Below are 17,646 nucleotides of genomic sequence, written 5' to 3'. Positions count from 1 at the left end.
GGTATATGCAATTAAAATATAATGCTGTTTTAATATTTGCAATGCATTCACCTTTGCTATAGTTGTTTACATGACTTGTGAGCTTTCTTCCTAATGCTTCACTTTATCCCAACCCTTCATTTTACTGAGCTCTACTGTTCTTCCACACTCCGGAATCCTTCAAAGTGCCATTAATATTCAGTCAGAGAGATCCTGCCTGTGGTAAGAAAAATACGGACAACTTCTGTGGTATTCACTACCCTGTGTTATACTTGGGAGGGGTTGGCTGACTTTCTCTGTAAAGGGTCAGATAATAAATATTTTAGGCTTTGTGGGTCATGTGGTTTCTGTCACAACTACTCAACTCTGCAGTTACAGCAGAAATGCAGCCACAGATAATAAGCAAACAAATTAGTGTGGCTACATTATAATAAAACTTCATTGATAAACACAAATAGCCCAGGACCACAGTTTGCTGACTCCCTGGGTCATCTGGAGACTTATTTCTGTGGGGGAAGATTCAGTCAGGTTCTGTTCAGGTACAGAAACATTTTCCAAGTGGCTTGACCTCAGAGAATATCTTCTAAGTATACATGGTCCTGAAAGGTACTTGTAATGTATCTTATTGTGCAGTTTTATCAGAAACAGAAGCTGAGGGAATAAGATTATATAAAAATTCATTTGCCTTAATAACAACCCTCACAGCTCAGCATATCAGAAGTTGCATCCCAAGTGAACCAGAAATTTCTATATGCTGCCCTGGTACTCAATAATGAAAGCTATAAAAGCATTCATGCTCTTTACCAGTACAATAATTTTTAGAAACTATCCCGCAGTAATGACTCCAGGGCAACAAGTCCCTTGTGTGTGCAATGATATTTAGAAGAGAAATATTCATCAACACTGAGATTCTAAAGTAACTCAGTTGGGAATGGAACCATAGCATGGAAGACTTCTGTAGAATGTTTTTATGTGGTGACTGTGTGAAGTATATGGAACCTTGGAAATGTGCACATTAAAATTACAATGCCAGATGGAAAGAGTACATTTACATGATCTCAAGCATAAAAATCAATATATATGAATTCTGTCATTCAGTATTCAATACGTATTTATTGATTAAGAGCCTACTATGAACAAGTGTCTGCTCTAGCACTGGGAAGACAATAATGAATAAAATAGACCAAAATTCCTGCCCTCATGGAGCCAATATTCCTATGGGAGGGAGACAGATATTGAGGATCAAAAGAATTTTAAAAAATAATGTATTTGGAAACTTAATAGGAGATTTTTTCCCCATAAAATTGCTTATATAAAAAAGCCTTTCCCCCTTTATTTGGTATGTTTCATTTTTTAGGAATAAGAATTTCTCTGATCATTTCATTCAACTGGTGTTCATAGAGTTCTTACTATGTGCCAAACACTCTTCCAGGCACATGGACTATAGTGCAAACAAAACATACAAGCACATCTATACTCATGGAGATATGGTCTGGTGAGAGAGATCGAATATAAGACAAATAAGTAAAATATGCTCAAGGTTAAAGGTGACAAAGGGGCAGAGGTAAGAAAGCAGGTTATGAATGTCTGGAGAATGCAAACTTCTAGATTGAGTGGTCAGGAAGGACTCCTTGAGATGGTGAATTCTGAGTAAAGAGTTAAAGAAAATGTGTAAAAAGTGTGACAGTGGGTTGGGGGTAAGAGGGGAGGTCATTCTGGATAGGGGGATCAGCAAGTGCAAAGGCCCTGAGGTGAGAATGTGCCTGACATATTTAAGGAACATCAAGGAGGCCAGTGGCTAGAGTGTAGTGAGTGAAGGAAAGGATAATCGGAAATGAGATCAAAAGGAAACAGAAGACCAGATCACATCTGGCCTTTTAAGTCATCGGAAGGATGTTGGCTTTTATCCCGAATAATGAAAAGATATTGGAGAGTGCTGAGCCGAAGAGAGAGATGATCAGGTTTGCATTAAAATAATACCTGCTGTTGCAACAGACTACAGATACAGGAGGCTTTTAGGAGACAGTCGCAGTAATCCAGGTGAGAGAAGATGGCTCGGACCAGTAGGATAGTTAGGAAGGGTAAGGATCTTAGGCTGTGGAGGCACAGGTGAAGGATAGAGGAGGGGGCAGGAACCAGTATTCCCGCAGCCAGATCCCACCTGCCACAAAGGATAAGTAACTTGGGAGCAGTGACCATTTCTGAACTGTTACCATACCGTGGGTAGGAAACACAATGTCAGGCACATATTAGACGCTTAATTTAGGCTGATTAAATATTGCAAAACCAAAAAGAAATGTGAAACCAGATCTCTATTTTATGGCTGTCTCTTGTCACAGAACAGTCTCCCCACCACTTTGCCCTCAGTCATTTTCCCTTCTTTGGTTATTTATTTATGAATTAACCTCTCCAGTGTTTGTTGATGTCCCAAGAAGACTTCCATTCTCAATGACCTGCAGTAAGTGAAAATGACAGAACGGTAAAGATTCCATTGAACCATTTCTACCTCATACCTGTATGAACTGAATGCACTGTTATTGCCTCTTACTGTTAAAGAGCTCGATTGTAACCAAATGTAACTTTTTTTTTAGGGAACAACTTTATTCTTTATTGAAGACCTATAACATTTTTTATGGGAACCAGAAAAATCTGCATATTTTATATGGACAGGTAAGCCCGTCAAAGAAATACAATACAGTTTGATTCCCAGAAAGGAATTCCTTAAAGGTATAGAGGAATCAGGATGAGTTGGAGTCCATAATCTAGCGGCACAAGTGGTCTGGAAAAACAGGTGACTCTTTGACTTGATCATGATTTTTATTTTTAGACTATATCACAAAATCCCAGTCCTGGAACATGTGACTTTTTAAGCATTTTGGGGGATAGGAAAGCATTTAAAAATAATTACAATGACCTATTTACTTTCTATTTTTACAACAGTGTATAAATATCTTTTGCACAGCAATTCCACTGGAAATCTATCATAATACTTTCTGACAAATGTACCAGAAAGTATAGAGAAGGTGGTGTCATCCCATGGTGACATCATTTGTAGTAGAATTTGAAGATACCTTAAGTCTATACCAATGGGGGATTGCTCAAATATATATGATATAGGCAGTGACATAGTTTGATTTGGTCGTTAAGATGAATCAGTTAGATTCCAATGGATGTGTACCATGTTATAACAAATTTTAAAATGTGAAAGATACAATTCAGAAAAGTCCTGAAGCTGGAAAGCATTTTTAGGCGCGCAAATGGCAGGTTGTTGTACAAACTACCTTAGATTTTTTTATTTTTCCTCTTCTTCTCCTTCTTTGAATGCTTCATTCTCCACATGTCTCTCCACTCAGTCTCGTATCCTAATGGAGCTCACCTCACATCTTTACAATATCTTCCTGGTCCCAGGGAACTTTAGACTTTTGTACCTCTGATTCCAATCTTCAAATTTGATGATAGAGCATTGACTTTAGGCCACTGTGATTTGGCTTAAAATTGTCATTGGGACAGAAGGAAACTTACAAACCACTCTGGCCTTTACTAGAGAAGTTAAATGATTTAGTTCAATTGAACATTTCAGTTACCTTCCCAAATGTAATAGCAGAAGGAAATAACTAATCTCTTTACAAAGAAATGGGCATAATTTTAAATTATTTCAATATTGTCCTATATCTTAGATCTCTAATATATGTAATTATAAAGATAATTTAAGAAAATTCAAGAAAAGATCAAAACTTTAAAAAATTACTGTTTATATTTTACTTGAAGTTTCTACAAAATTCATGATGTTAAGGTATTTGTTTCCTTTATGAAAATGTTGGAATTTTGATGTTCTGAACATATAATTTGAGGCATATTCTTTCCAATTCTATGAACAGTGTTCAATTTATAATACAAAAGTCATTTAATTTTTTAAAATTACATGAAGTGAAGTACACAGTGAGACTATCAAATCACTTAATCTTTCCATCTTTACTCACTGGTCAATAAAGTTAGAATTCAGAATTTTCTAAATATCCTTGGTTACAATAACAGACACTGTTCAAAGGGGAAATATGGAGGCTAACATGTAGCTTTCTTAATCTCTGGTTAATTAAGCAAATCTTGATTGTCTGCCATGTGCCAGACACTGTTCTAGAAGCTGTAGATATAGCAATGAAGAAACTGAACAGAATGTCTTGCCTTTATGCTCCTTACATTATAGTAGACAGATAAGAAACAAAATATACAATATATCCAATGGTAGTAAAGATTGTGGACAGTAGCAAAGCAGGGGATCTAAGTGGGGTGGGGGAAGAGGACCACTTGACCAAAGACTCTGAAGGATGTGAAGAAGCCAACTTTGCAGAAGTCTGTGGGACACACATTCTGGACAGAGACAGCAGCTTGAGTAAGGGGCCAAGCCTGGCTACTATAACTAAAGTACAGCAGGGAAGCCAGAGGAGCCGGAACCTTATGAGAATGGAGAATTAGTAGACAGAGTAGCTAGAGACATAACTGTGAAAGGAAAGCCCCAGGGTATGTGGGTCTTGTAGACCATTGTGAAGACCTTAGCATGTGCTTGGAATGCGATGCAAAGCCACAGGGGAGTTTTGCATAGAACAGTGACATTATCTAAAAGGATTCATTTTAAAAGGATCTCTCTAGCAATGGGGAGTATAGGGAAGGGCAAGAGAACAATGAGAAAGAAAACTCTTGCAATAATCCAGGCAAACAATGACAATGGCCTGGGCCAGAATCATGGTAGTGGATACAGTGAGTGTGGTCACGTTAGGGATATAATTTTTAAGATGGAGCTAATAGGATTTGCTAATGCGTTGGATGTTGAGTACAAAAGAAAGATTAAAGGCGACTTTAAAATTCCTGGCCTGAGCAACTGGAAGGATAAGGGTACTATTTGCCAAGATGGGAAAGACTTGGAGAGGAAAACATTCATGGGAGAGAGATCGAGTTAATTAGGAAGATATTAAGTTTGATGTCAGGGAGGCAGTTGGACAACTGGAGCTCAGGGGGAAGGTTTGGGCTGGAAATATAAAGTTGGAAGCTATTAGTTTAGAGACAGCTTATAGGGACCCTTGAGATCACCAAGGATACTGGGGTAGATCTAGAAAAGAAGAGGCCTACGGATTTAGACGAGATTAAATAAGTGCACACAATCCATGTTTGCATGGAATTTCCTTCTTTTGTTATAATTCCAACTTAAAAATTAGTCAAATGCTATTGATTTTTTCAAATAAATAATTTCTGTTACACATTTAACACCATTTTCGTACATTTTCCACTCATCCTGCATAATAATTTTGTGAGTTAAAATTTCCTGTTCAGAAATGAGGAAACAGCCACTAAGTCTCCGAAGAGCTGTTCTTCGATTTCTAGTTTAGTATAGTGTTTAGTTCTGTTTTAATTCGAAGATAACAGAGTTAAACTTCCAGTTCATTGAAGAATGTTGGAGTTCAGAAAGCATTTTAGCATACTATGCCCTCTGGTGGGCATGTCATTACCATTATGCCTTACTCACTTGGCTGGTTATAGCTGTTTCCAAAAATGAATTATTTTGAGGATAAATTGAAAAGCCAAACAACCCCACTGGGGAATTTATTTTTATCTATTAAAATGTCTTACAGACTTGATTTCTACATTTTCCGTTAAAAGATTTACTTTCTATAAATAATACAAAAACCGTGTTTGAGATGATTGGTTTCTTCCCCAGACAGAAGATGGAGAACCAATTGTTGAAGGAATGTTGGACATTTCCTGGGGAGTAAAACGGCCTATACAACTGAAAATCCAAGATGAGAGGCAAATCGCTTCTTTTACTAAAGTGAAGTCGCCAGATGTCTTTTCCAAAAGGTAAGCTGTCTTTCATGTTTTAACTCCTTAGAAGATCATCCTCATATTTACTTACCTTTATTGTGTGGACTCTTAAAGATGGGAGCTCGAATGCTTATAACACGATCTCATCTGATCCCCAGCCACTCTGTAAAGTAGGTGTTCAGAACCCGGGGCTCTGAGAAGCTGGGTTATTTGTGCAAAATCTCCAAATACCATGTAGCAGACCTCAGGTCTATCTCTCTGCTGTGTTGCTTCTCTCCTGGAAGACTGAATTCCTTTGTTAGAAAAGACAAAACATATTAGGGCACCTGAGTGGCTCAGCTGGTTAAGCGTCTGCCTTCAGCTCAGGTCATGATCCCAGGGTCTTGGGATTGAGCCCCACATCGGGTTCCTTGCTCAGCGGGGAGCCTGCTTTTCCCTCTCCCTCTTACCTGCTACTCCACCTGCTTGTGATCTCTCTCTCTGTCAAAGAAATAAATAAAAAATCTTAAAAAAAAAAAAAAATATATATATATATATAAAGACAAGATTCCATTAGGCCTGGCATGATCACGGAAAGGGGGGATAAAATTTCTCCTCTCCTTGGAACAGAGGGCTCTTCCTGCTTTCTGGAAAGGAACCTTAATTATGCACCTCCTGATTGTCCTGATCCTGTTCAACAGGACACGACAAAGTTGCCCTTGAAGCTCAGTAACTGCACAAGACCGTCCTCTGTGTGGGTTTATGCAACTGTACCCTGAATACAAAAGTTGGGCTGAATTTTTTCATTCTCCTTTGCAATTTTTAGAAAAATAAACATTCCCAGAAGGAATCGTACATATTTTTTTTTTATTTTTTATTCCTAATTCCCTACGTTCCCTCCTTTTTAATCCTCAACTTCCCAGCTCGTCTCCCTATTGCGTATATGTGGAGGTACCAAGCCTTCTCCTTACCCATCCTGCCATCTATAACATCTATAACCAGATGGGCTGGAGTTTTAGGAAGAGAGGATGAAGAGAGAGCCAGGACCTTTTCCTCAATCTGATCTTCCACCATAAGCAGGGAGAACCCAAGTATCACCTTGAGGGAAGCCGCACTTTTGCTTTGGAAAAACCACCGACGCCCCACTATGATTTGCACCTGGCCAATTTGCTCAGACATGATGCTCCAGCAGTTCTGAACATTTTGTAATTCTCTATACATACCATGCAGCTTCTTACTTTCCTTCCTCCCTGCTTTTCAACATCCATTTTCCCAACTCCCTTCTCTCAGTCTTTTCAGATTCTGGTCAGGGAACAAGGTAACACATTCTGCAGAAAGCATTTTCTGACCATTTCTTCTGTACGAGGTGCACTGACAGTTTTTCCTAGGTCACTTTCAAAATACACCCTTAATTGCATCTTTATGCACCTACCTCCCCCTCTGGCCTGCGAGCTTTTTCAGGGTATGGAGCATGCCTTATTCATCTGTTATCCTGGTGCTCCGCAGTGTGCCTGGCACAAAGAAGAGACTCAAAATAGAGTCTTGAATACAGCCCACAAGCCCGGTAGTGAAATTAACCTCTGCTCTGTTGTGAAAATGGTCTCCATCTACTGCTTCTGACTAGCCATCCAGGCTAATGGTTGCCGATGGGCGAAGGGTCCAGTGTTTGTAGAACAGCAGAAGGGACACCACAGATTTGGGCAGCCTGATGAAGCCCCACATCCCTCACCGTCAGAGGCCAGATGACTGATGGGGCTGAAGATTCTAAGTGATTAGGAGCATCCTGTAAAAGGAGAAATTACCCCTGGGCTCTGCTTTGAGATAACCATGCAAGATATGAATTTGGCAAAATTAGCTATCATCATTCATGTTACCTAAAAACTCATTGCAAAGTTCTCTGAGCAGCCAGCTGCTTTTGATGCATTTTCATTATTTGAGTCATGAAAACTTAATAAGGATGGAACATTAAGCAAAGATGTCAAGGAGATTCAGTGAGGTACTTGTGTTATCACATGAAGCCTTTTTTTAAATAGCTACCCCAAGATATTTTTAAATTTTCAAATTAACATTCAAAACACTTGTTCCTAAAAATCCTCAATTTGGGCACAAGTTTCAAGAGACCAGGTGGGCAAAGTAATATTGATGCCTCTCCATACACACGGTGGCAAGTTAAAAATTAATATTCTCATGATGTGCCTTCCATCGACACCAACGGCATTTTTCAGTGTTTATCAGAAAGAACATTGCTGTGAACTAAACAGGAACGATCTTTAGTTTCAAGTTGAGAAAGAATTCCCTAGAGAACTTAGCTTGCCCTTTACCACAGTAATGAAACTTACTAGAACATTCGAAGTGAAGGGTATCAGATCCTTCTGGAGGTTAAGAGTGATCAGAAAGAGATGCTATCCCTCTCACACTCAAGAGCAAGATTAGATTCAGTTGTGGTCAGTCAGCCAAGACTCTTTCATGGGAACCAGCTCAACACTCAGCTGGAAGGGGCAGCATGATTTGGAATGGCTATTCCTTGGCCTCTGGTTCCCTAGCGGGGCACATGGCCACCTGACATCCTATTCTTTGTTTCAGTCCAATCCTAGACACAGTCACTCTGGCTGCCCCCCATAAGGGGGCATTCACTTAAATTCTGAGCATTGAAGGAAATCATATGAAGAAAGGGACGATTCCCTCACTTTCACTTCTCAAGTCCCCTTTCTTGTCCTGGGTGCCTGTGTGCAGAACTTCTCCCTCTGCTCCCACAGGGTCCCAGATGTGGGATCTGCAGTGGGTGGACATGGAGTAAAAGACGGGGAAGTTGTGTACTCAGTGGCAGGAAAGGCTGCAGTCTGGTCTTTCGGTTCAGCCATTGAGAGCGTCATCAGTTTGTCATGCTAATTTGTTTTAATTATCTTCGAAATGAGTCACCCTGAGTCAGCTTAAAGGGAGTGGTAGAAGCTTAAATATAAATCAGTTTGTTTGAACTGTGACCACTTGTGATCCTTTATGGAAACAATCCTGTGGGCAGTACTTTGATCTTTCCTATCTGGTCCAAGTATTTTGTTTCGAAAATCTTTCAAAATTTTTTTTTCAAAAAACTCCCAGCCTTACTGAGCTTACGTTTGCTTGCACCAGGTTTCAGTTCTGTTTTTGTTTTTGTTTTTTTTTAAATCTTTGTGAAATCAGCTTTGGCACATTTTGTACAAATCATGACAGAATGACATAAAGAACAGAAGCCTGGGGCACCTGGGTGGCTCAGTCGTTAAGCATCTGCCTTTGGCTCAGGTCATGATCCCAGGGTCCTGGGATCAAGCCCCGCATCGGGCTCCCTGTGCAGCGGGAAGCCTGCTGCTCCCTCTCCCGCTCCCCCTGCTTGTGTTCCCTCTCTCGCTGTGTCTCTCTGTCAAAGAAATGAATAAAAATCTTAAAAAAAAAAAAAAAACAGAAAGAAAAGAGAAAGAAAGAAAGAAAGAAAGAAAGGAAGGAAGGAAGGAAGGAAGGAAGGAAGGAAGGAAGGAAGGAAGGAAGGAAGGAAGGAAGGAAGGAAGGAAGGAAGAAAGAAAGAAAGAAAGAAAGAAAGAAAGAAAGAAAGAAAGAAAGAAAGAAAGAAAGAAAGAAAGAAAGAAAGAAAGAAAGAAAGAAAGAAACAGAAGCCGGACAGGCATACATTTGAATAACCTTAATAGTGTGTGTGTGTGTGTGTGTTTTTACAACACAGGCAGAAAAATGACCACATTCCCTTTGTTTATCAAATTACTACCTCCTTTTTATTTTGCAACTCATCAGAAAACTTCCCCACAGTTCAAATTTACCACAGTACACATCCTGAAGCATGGTCAGAGCAGTGCTAACAGTCCCGTGCTTGGGCAAGTTACACTATGTGATATTGCATAAAGTTCCATCCAGTTTTCTTTGAACAACTCTGGTTAACTGCCCTCAAGTGTAGTCATGTGCAACGACTGTATGTGGATGTCTCTTCGAATTACACAATCCAGAGCTCAATACTGGTGCTTTCAGAAGTGGGTCGCCTGGGTGGTTCAGTCAGTTAAGCGTCTGCCTTCTGTTCAGGTCATTATCCCAGGGTCCTGGGAACAAGTTGAGTCGAATCTCAAGTCTTGCATTGGACTCGCTGCTCAGCACGGAGCCTGCTTCTCCCTCTCCCTCTGCCTCCTCCCCCTGCTCATGCTCTGTTTCTCTCTCTCTCTCTCTCTCTCTCTCTCTCTGTCAAATAAATAAATAAAATATTTAAAACAAACAAAAACCCTGGTGCTTTCTACTAAGATGGGTAGGGAGGAAAAAGGGCCAAACACTCATGTACTGAGCCATGTTTGTCCCCCTGTATTTGTGTGACACCACTAAACTCTAAGAAAGTGAGGACAAGTGTCAAGTCCGCCAACATTACCAAGGATTTTTGGAATACCACTAGTGTGGCGCTCTTGGGCATTCTCATCTTCCCCCATATGAAATAGCTTCAGGTTGCCTTCCCACTTTAGTTTCCGCTTTTCATTGGTATTGCGCCTTCCCCATTGCTAACACTCTTTCTATGATAATAACATCTGCCTCCTTGTGATAATTAATCTCGTATAGATTGGGGAAGATGGGTAATTTTATCTAGCTTAAGAATAACTTGATTCTGGGGCCCCTGGATGGCTCAGTCATTAAGCCTCTGCCTTCAGCTCAGGTCATGATCCCGGGGTCCTGGGATCGAGCCCCACATCGGGCTCCCTGCTCCACAGGAAGCCTGCTTCTCCCTCTCCCACTCCCCCTGCTTGTGTTCCTGCTCTCGCTGTCTCTCTCTCTGTCAAATAAATAAATAAAATCTTAAAAAAAAAAAAAGAATAACTTGATTCTGAGTCAGGACCTGAATAGGTCTCCTTTGAAATCGTTATTACCCATACTTCTTGGACTTTTCTGACATTTAACTGGCTATCTTCTGGATAGTAGAGCTTATGGAAAAATTAACTAACAAATACATTAGGGTTACCTTATTTACATCATAAGACTAGTATGAGACTCAAATAATATAAAAGTTATAAAAAGACGGGCGCCTGGGTGGCTCAGTTGGTTAAGCGACTGCCTTCGGCTCAGGTCATGATCCTGGGGTCCCCGGATCGAGTCCCGCATCAGGCTCCCTGCTCAGTGGGGAGTCTGCTTCTCCCTCTGACCCTCCTCCCTCTCATGCTCTCTGTCTCTCATTCTCTCTCTCGCAAATAAATAAATAAAATCTTAAAAAAAAAAAAAGATATTGGCGCCTGGGTGGCTCAGTTGGTTAAGCGACTGCCTTCGGCTCAGGTCATGATCCTGGGGTCCCAGGATCGAGTCCTGCATCGGGCTCCCTGCTCAGCAGGGGGTCTGCTTCTCCCTCTGACCCTCCCCCCGTCATGCTCACTCTCTCTCTCATTCTCTCTCTCTCAAATAAATAAATAAAATCTTTAAAAAAAAGTTATAAAAAGACATCAAAAGGATTCAAAGATCAAGGGAGAAAATCATGTTTGTCATGTTCACCATCACTAGTGTGAAGAAGACTTTTTCGTTGCCACCAGTGACATTTGGATAGAATTGGTGCTACAAATACAAATGCCACATTTAGAAAGAGTATGTGCCCCCACTTATGGGTTTTGGTCATAAGGAAAACAGACATTACGGAAGAGATTTTTAGTAAGAATAAGACCAGTCCCAGCAGTAATAGTATCCATTAACCTAGAGAGACCCCGGAATATCTTAGATCCCTAATGGTTCCTGGCCTACCATGAAATGGATACAGGTGATGATGAGGAGGATGATAATGAAGATGAGGAGGATTTTGATAACTTTTAACACATACTGCATGCTTACTATGCATACCGGGCACTGTTGGAAGAATTTTACACGTTATCTCATTTAATCTTCTCAGCAGCCCTATCCTACCTCCTACTAGTATCATCCCCATTTTATATGTAAGGACACAAAGGCACAGAGAAGATAAGTAACTTGACTAAGACCTAAAGGTGACTCTTGGCCCTGCTGGTAAAAATAAGTAGTTGCCCAGCTCTATGGATTCTAATCACTAGAATGCATTGAAAATTGTTAGTATCCTATATATAAATCATAATGTTTTAGAAAAGAAGTTTCTCATACACTTTCCTCCTTTGTAAATTGCATTCATAGTAGTAAAGAGCTTTAAAAGTGGGCACCACATCTTACTGAGAGCCACTCTACCTAAAAAGGCTCTGAATACAATAGGAACTCAAAGCATGTAGGCAGAAAGAACACTTTTATATCTAAACTCTCCCAAGAACATTGTGAGATATCTGTGGAACAATGGATTATGTTGATTTCTACTAATTCCATTTGAATACACATTTTGTAGAATCTATACAACCTTGCCTTTCAGGGTATAACTGAATTATTATATCAGATTTGCTTAAAATCAGTATGGAAAAACACATGCTGACCATTCTGGTATAAATATAATTTTAATAATATCATAAAATTGTCATAATTTAGGATATGCCTACCTATGCAGGCCCTCAGTACTATATTAATACTATAAGTCTGAAAACCATCATGAATAGAATTGATGTCATTTACAAGATTTATTACTTTTCAGGGGAATGACACGCTGGGGAGAGTTTGATGATCTTTACCGTATTAGTGATCTGGACAGGACCCAGATTCCAGCATCTGAAGCAACAAATTCCCAAGAAGGTAAGTATCAAATTCTTCCTAATGGAGAGACTTCTTTTTTAATGTAAATCATGAATCCTAAATGTTTCTCTGAGATTTAACATTTTACACACCACCATTTAATAAAAAAAAAATCTCTTAGGTCATACTAATTTAAGTCACTACAGTGCTCATATGATGTTTAAGAACCTTACTTTACTATATAAAAATACCATTTTTAAAATTACATCAAATCACTTAGATTTACTAGATTAGGGAAAGCTAATGGTTTGAATAAATTTGTATACATAAAATTCTTTAATATTTTCCCCAAGGATTAGGATCATTTATTATACTCAGTAGCTTTTCATGTTGGACCAATCCCCTCAGATTGGATTCTACATCTTTTTAGAAGTTGAATGTTTTAGTTAATAGATAGTCACATAACACCACTTCCCAGAAAGAGGCAGATATACTGAAATCACTATATTTGATAGAGTCATTTCAAGCATTTATTTTAAAAAGAGAAATCAACGTGAACATCAGGTAAGTTCATATCGAACTTGACAAACCGATGGTAAATGGCAGCTCCTATGACATGTGACCTCAGGAGCCATAATGATGATGTGATAGTAGTAATATTAAGAGTTGCCACTTACTGAGACTCTGCTAAGTGTCAGGCCTGATATTATGTATCCTACATAGATTTGGTTTTCATATAATATATGGAGATCCAAGGAGGAAGGAGCTGATGACTGAGGCTGGGGGCAGGGTTCACATTTCTGGGCTGGTTCTATTCAGACGGAAAAGGGTATCCTGCCGACATTATCTTCATGAATCAACTAACAGCTTCCAATGTTTATTTATTTTTTCCAAGCCTTTCTCAATGCAGTCCTTTCTGCCGTCTCCATAACAACCCACATTCAATAACAAACATGATGCTCCTTCCAAGATTCCCTTATCTTTGTCTGATGGCTGTTGGCATCTTTTATATACAGGTCCTTCCTGTTAGCTCTTTGAAAACACCCATCTAAACCCAGGGGAATCCCAATTTCTTGGCATCAAAGCTACCATAAAAATCTATCGGTATCTAAGCACCAGTGCTAGAGAAAGATGAAATATCTCATGCCTATTGGGTGATATGCTAATTACAATAGGAAATTTTTTTAAATCCCAAGGTAAAATGGAACAGTTTCCTACTGTTTGAAAACATTATAGTTCACTGCTTAGCTACATATTTTCTTATTAAATACATATACAAATCCACCCAAAGAGGTAGGTGGCTAAATGATATGGCCTTATAACCTTTATTCTCCCCAGGTTATTTATCTTATCATAGTAGCACTCTGAAACCTTATGCAAAAGAAGAGCCAGAATCCCCACTGCTCTATCGCACCATGAGCGAAGCAACCCTGGTGAGAAAAAGGATGAAGCCTCCAATGGTGGACAGAAAAAAGTTACAGAAGCACAGGGCCTCTATTAACGGGCACTTCTATAACCATGAAGTGAGTTATAATTCCATTCATGTCCTTTAAAATAATGTCTGTTTTTCTAACAAGACCACTCAATTCGACTTACAATTAAAAATAGCCATTGTAAACTAGTGGTCATGTATCTGATATTTATCGGGTACTCTCTCAGTGTTAGGTATTAAACTGTTTTAAATTGGATTTTGATGAATTATCTCATTAATCACTAAAACAATCCCATGAAATAGGTACCATTATTTTCCCTCCCTTAGATGCGTCCATTGAGGGTCACAGAGGGTAAGTAATTTGTCTTAGGGCACACTCCTTTTAAGTAGCAGCTCTGAACTTGAATCCAGCTGTGTCTGAGTCCAGACCCCAAGCGTTAACCAACGTGATGGGTGAACCCTATCTCAGGGGCGGCTCTGCACCAAGCACTGGGAATAGCAAGATGACTCAGTCCATGCCTTTGCCATCATGGAACTCAGGTCTTGGGCAAGGAAACCCATACATCAATCAATGGCATTTGAATAATGCAAGTGCAACAGGAGAGATTGGTTCAAAGTACATTTGAACACTAACATTTAAATAAAGAAAGAAAACCAGCCGCAGACCTGTTATTCCAATAAATCAAATTTCTCATTTCACCACGTTCCATTCCAGGCCTTGTACATATATACATATTTTTTTATGCAAGCATAGTTGTACTTTAGATATAATTTGTGTTCTGATTCCTCACTTGATGTGTTAAATTTATGTGTTCCTTTCCACTGTTTTTGTAAGACATTTCACTTTGCTGAAGGTAGGAAATACATGATTTTTTTCCCCTAGAACTCAAATTTTTCATGTCATGTACTTCAGCAATTATTCATCCATTCATTTAATAAATACTTAAAAAGCACTTACTCTGTGCCAGGTATCATTCTAAGCCCTTTAATACAAAATGTTAACTCATTCATCTGAAGCTTTTCTCCTGGAGGGCTTTCTGCCTTATTCCTTCTTCTACCCTTGGGAACATAGCCATAGCGTGCCTTTGAAGGCTGGTGGGGAGAAACCTCCCTTGGGAATTCTTTGATCAAATTAGGCACTTTTCTGGCTCCAGAATTTCCTCTTAGCCATAGAGTAATATTGACAGTCCCCCAGAGATGTGCAACTACCAATTGCCCTGGTTTCTATGCCTCATAATTATGCTGTGTCATCATCTTGTGGGGCTGATTTGTGTTAAAGAAGGCTGTGAAAACACCCTGTTCCAAATGAGCAGCTTCCAGATGTGCTAAGAATGGCATTGGCCCTAAGTTGGCAGCACTGTAGAGTGGCTAAGTGCTTGGGTGCTGCGGCTTGACAACCTGATTTCCAGTTCTTGCTGAGCAAAGTTAAAAAATACCTCCATCTCTTAGCTGTCGTTCCTTCATCCTTCCTACTTTGCAAGGTTGATGGGACTAAATGGAATGAGGTGAGCTAAGCACTCAGCACAGTGTGTGGCACAAAGGAAGAACTCAATTTCATTAGCTTTATTGTTGTTGGTTAAAAGAGATCGAGCTGGAACTACACATATGTCCTACAGATGCCACAAAACAAAGCCCCAAGCCCCAAAGCACTGTATCAATGGATCTGCCGTGAGAGGCATCTAGGAGTTTAAGTTGATGTCATTGTAAGATGTGTTTCAATGTCACAAAACCCCATGAGAACACCAAGATTGTCAGGACATGAATAATACCCATATTAGAGGCTTAGATTATGGTATTTGTACATAAGTTACGACTACTGACTTGACCTGTGGTATATTTCTATCCTTGCAATAAGAATAAATGATTTTCTTCTATTGTGTGTTTTGGCCAACAAAACTAATCTAACCCTCTGAAAAACATGATTCCAAATTCATTCTATGTTGGCACTTTGGAAGGGCTCTTGGAGATCATCTAGTCCCACGCTCTTATTTTATAAATGAAATCCTAAAGAGGACTGTTTAGGCCTTAATGTTAAGGGGTTGACAGAGTTAGAGTTAGAAGACACTGTGATCTAGGTCCTATCCTAATCTAGCGCTGTTGCCAAACTCCATAAATATTCTTCATATAAACAAAATGAAATCACATAAACCCTCCCCTCAGTGCCAGATGAACATATGGGTCTCCGGGGCACCACAGAACTCATCAGCACTGGTCATATGTGTCATAGAGTGACTCATCAATGCCTCACAATGTGCACAAACATTGAATTTTCTCAAACTTAGCAAGAGTTTATTCCAGATATCCTCTATATATCTACTTCAAAAAATTATTTTTATATCCATATTTCAATTCATACAGATGCTCCATGTCTGCTGAACCCACCTCATTTTAGAGTCTTGGAACACTATTCATATTACTTTTTATTTGTGTTTAGTCATAGTTAATTTATTTTAAAATCTTTAACCACAGGAAGAATGGTCCCTGTTTGGCGGGAAGCCTGCTTCTCCCTCTCCCACTCCCTCTGCTTGTGTTCCCTCTCTCGCTGTGTCTCTCTCTGTCAAATAAATAAATAAAATCTTAAAAAAAAAAAAAAAGAAAATGTTTCGAACATCCTCAAGTGATGTTTTACCTAACTTACTCTAGAAATGATGTAAAGCTGCTTAAAAGAATACATAATATCCCAACAACAACAAAGAAAGCAAGCACAAGAGAACAAAATTTTCAAACTGGTGATTTGGGATATTTTTCTTTGCGCATAAGAAGGCCAGGTTCAACATATTGACTCTTGTTAGTTTGATGTAATTTTAAGAACTTTGTTTTCTTCCCAGACATCGATTTTTACTCCAGCCTTTGGATCAGAAACTAAGGTCAGAATAAACAGTAATATGAGGACTGAAGACGTAATAGAGCAACTTCTCCAAAAATTTAAGGTGATCTTTATTATGAAACTGAGCTACAACTCTCTTGAATATAATTTAACTGTAGATACACAAATGCACTCTTCTGAAAAAGACCTATGAACATGTAAATCTAAATTAAGTTGTTCAGTTCTGAAGAATCCTCTTATGTATCACATCTTTTCATAATTGAGTCTTGAGAAATTACATTATTCCTAGGGAGTAGAGAAGTTTTCATGTCTAAAAGTGCAAAATGAAAGTGAGGAAACAGGTAGGTAATCTGGGTCTGGTTAGCTTAGAAACCATCTGACAATGACCAATCCATCAAATATGAAAGAATTCATGTTCTTTTATTTTTTTTTCCATTGACAGATTGAAAATAGTGCCCAAGATTTTGCACTTTACATTATTTTTGCAACAGGAGGTAAGCTTGATCACTCTTTTAATAGGATTCCGGGATGGTGTAGTTTTCTGCCCGTAGGGAAGGCAGAAGAGCAGTTAAACCTCATTCTGTGGAAGAAAGGGAAGGAAAGGAGAAAGAAGGAAAAGGGGAGGGTGTTTTAGAAGGTTATTTATATTTCACAATTTCAGAGGAAGATGACTCAAGAATAAGGTACCCTAGAAGAGCTTATAATACAAAAGAGTTTGCTTGTTGGCCAGACATTTAATTACCTGAATGTCAGTCAGAGCCCCGGGGTGGGGCAGGGAGGTTGTCTGTGAAAGTTCCCAAGAATTGTTATGCATTGAAGTCCTTGATTCCTATACCTCTTTTTGGCTTTCCCTTCTCATTCTACCTCTCACTGGAGTCATCAATGCATAGCATTTCTCTTGTTATTACCGCTTTCGTAGCACAGTAACTGCCACACTGTTAGCTCTCTCCCTCAGTAGAGGAAAATATGCACAACTCGGGGGTCGGGAGCAAAAGGT

At 39.3% G+C, this 17,646-nt stretch overlaps 1 protein-coding gene across 1 annotated transcript in view; it reads left to right on the top strand.

The window, feature by feature from the left end:
- RASSF6 (Ras association domain family member 6) overlaps nucleotides 1-17,646 on the top strand; it is a 37,289-nt gene that overhangs the window by 14,898 nt on the left and 4,745 nt on the right. Inside the window, exons 3-8 of the mRNA XM_045881779.2 lie at nucleotides 2,571-2,649; nucleotides 5,690-5,829; nucleotides 12,353-12,450; nucleotides 13,729-13,913; nucleotides 16,651-16,752; nucleotides 17,092-17,143. Of these exons, the coding sequence (XP_045737735.1) occupies nucleotides 2,571-2,649; nucleotides 5,690-5,829; nucleotides 12,353-12,450; nucleotides 13,729-13,913; nucleotides 16,651-16,752; nucleotides 17,092-17,143 (656 nt within the window). The remainder of the gene's footprint in view (nucleotides 1-2,570; nucleotides 2,650-5,689; nucleotides 5,830-12,352; nucleotides 12,451-13,728; nucleotides 13,914-16,650; nucleotides 16,753-17,091; nucleotides 17,144-17,646) is intronic.

Source organism: Mirounga angustirostris, unplaced genomic scaffold (assembly GCF_029215605.1).
Source record: "Mirounga angustirostris isolate CCGP_5_RB_7025 unplaced genomic scaffold, mMirAng1.0.hap1 SCAF_2, whole genome shotgun sequence".
Taxonomy (NCBI): Eukaryota; Metazoa; Chordata; class Mammalia; order Carnivora; family Phocidae; genus Mirounga; species Mirounga angustirostris.
The sequence above is the reverse complement of the archived record's forward strand: the minus strand, read 5'-3'. Positions and strand labels throughout refer to the sequence as shown.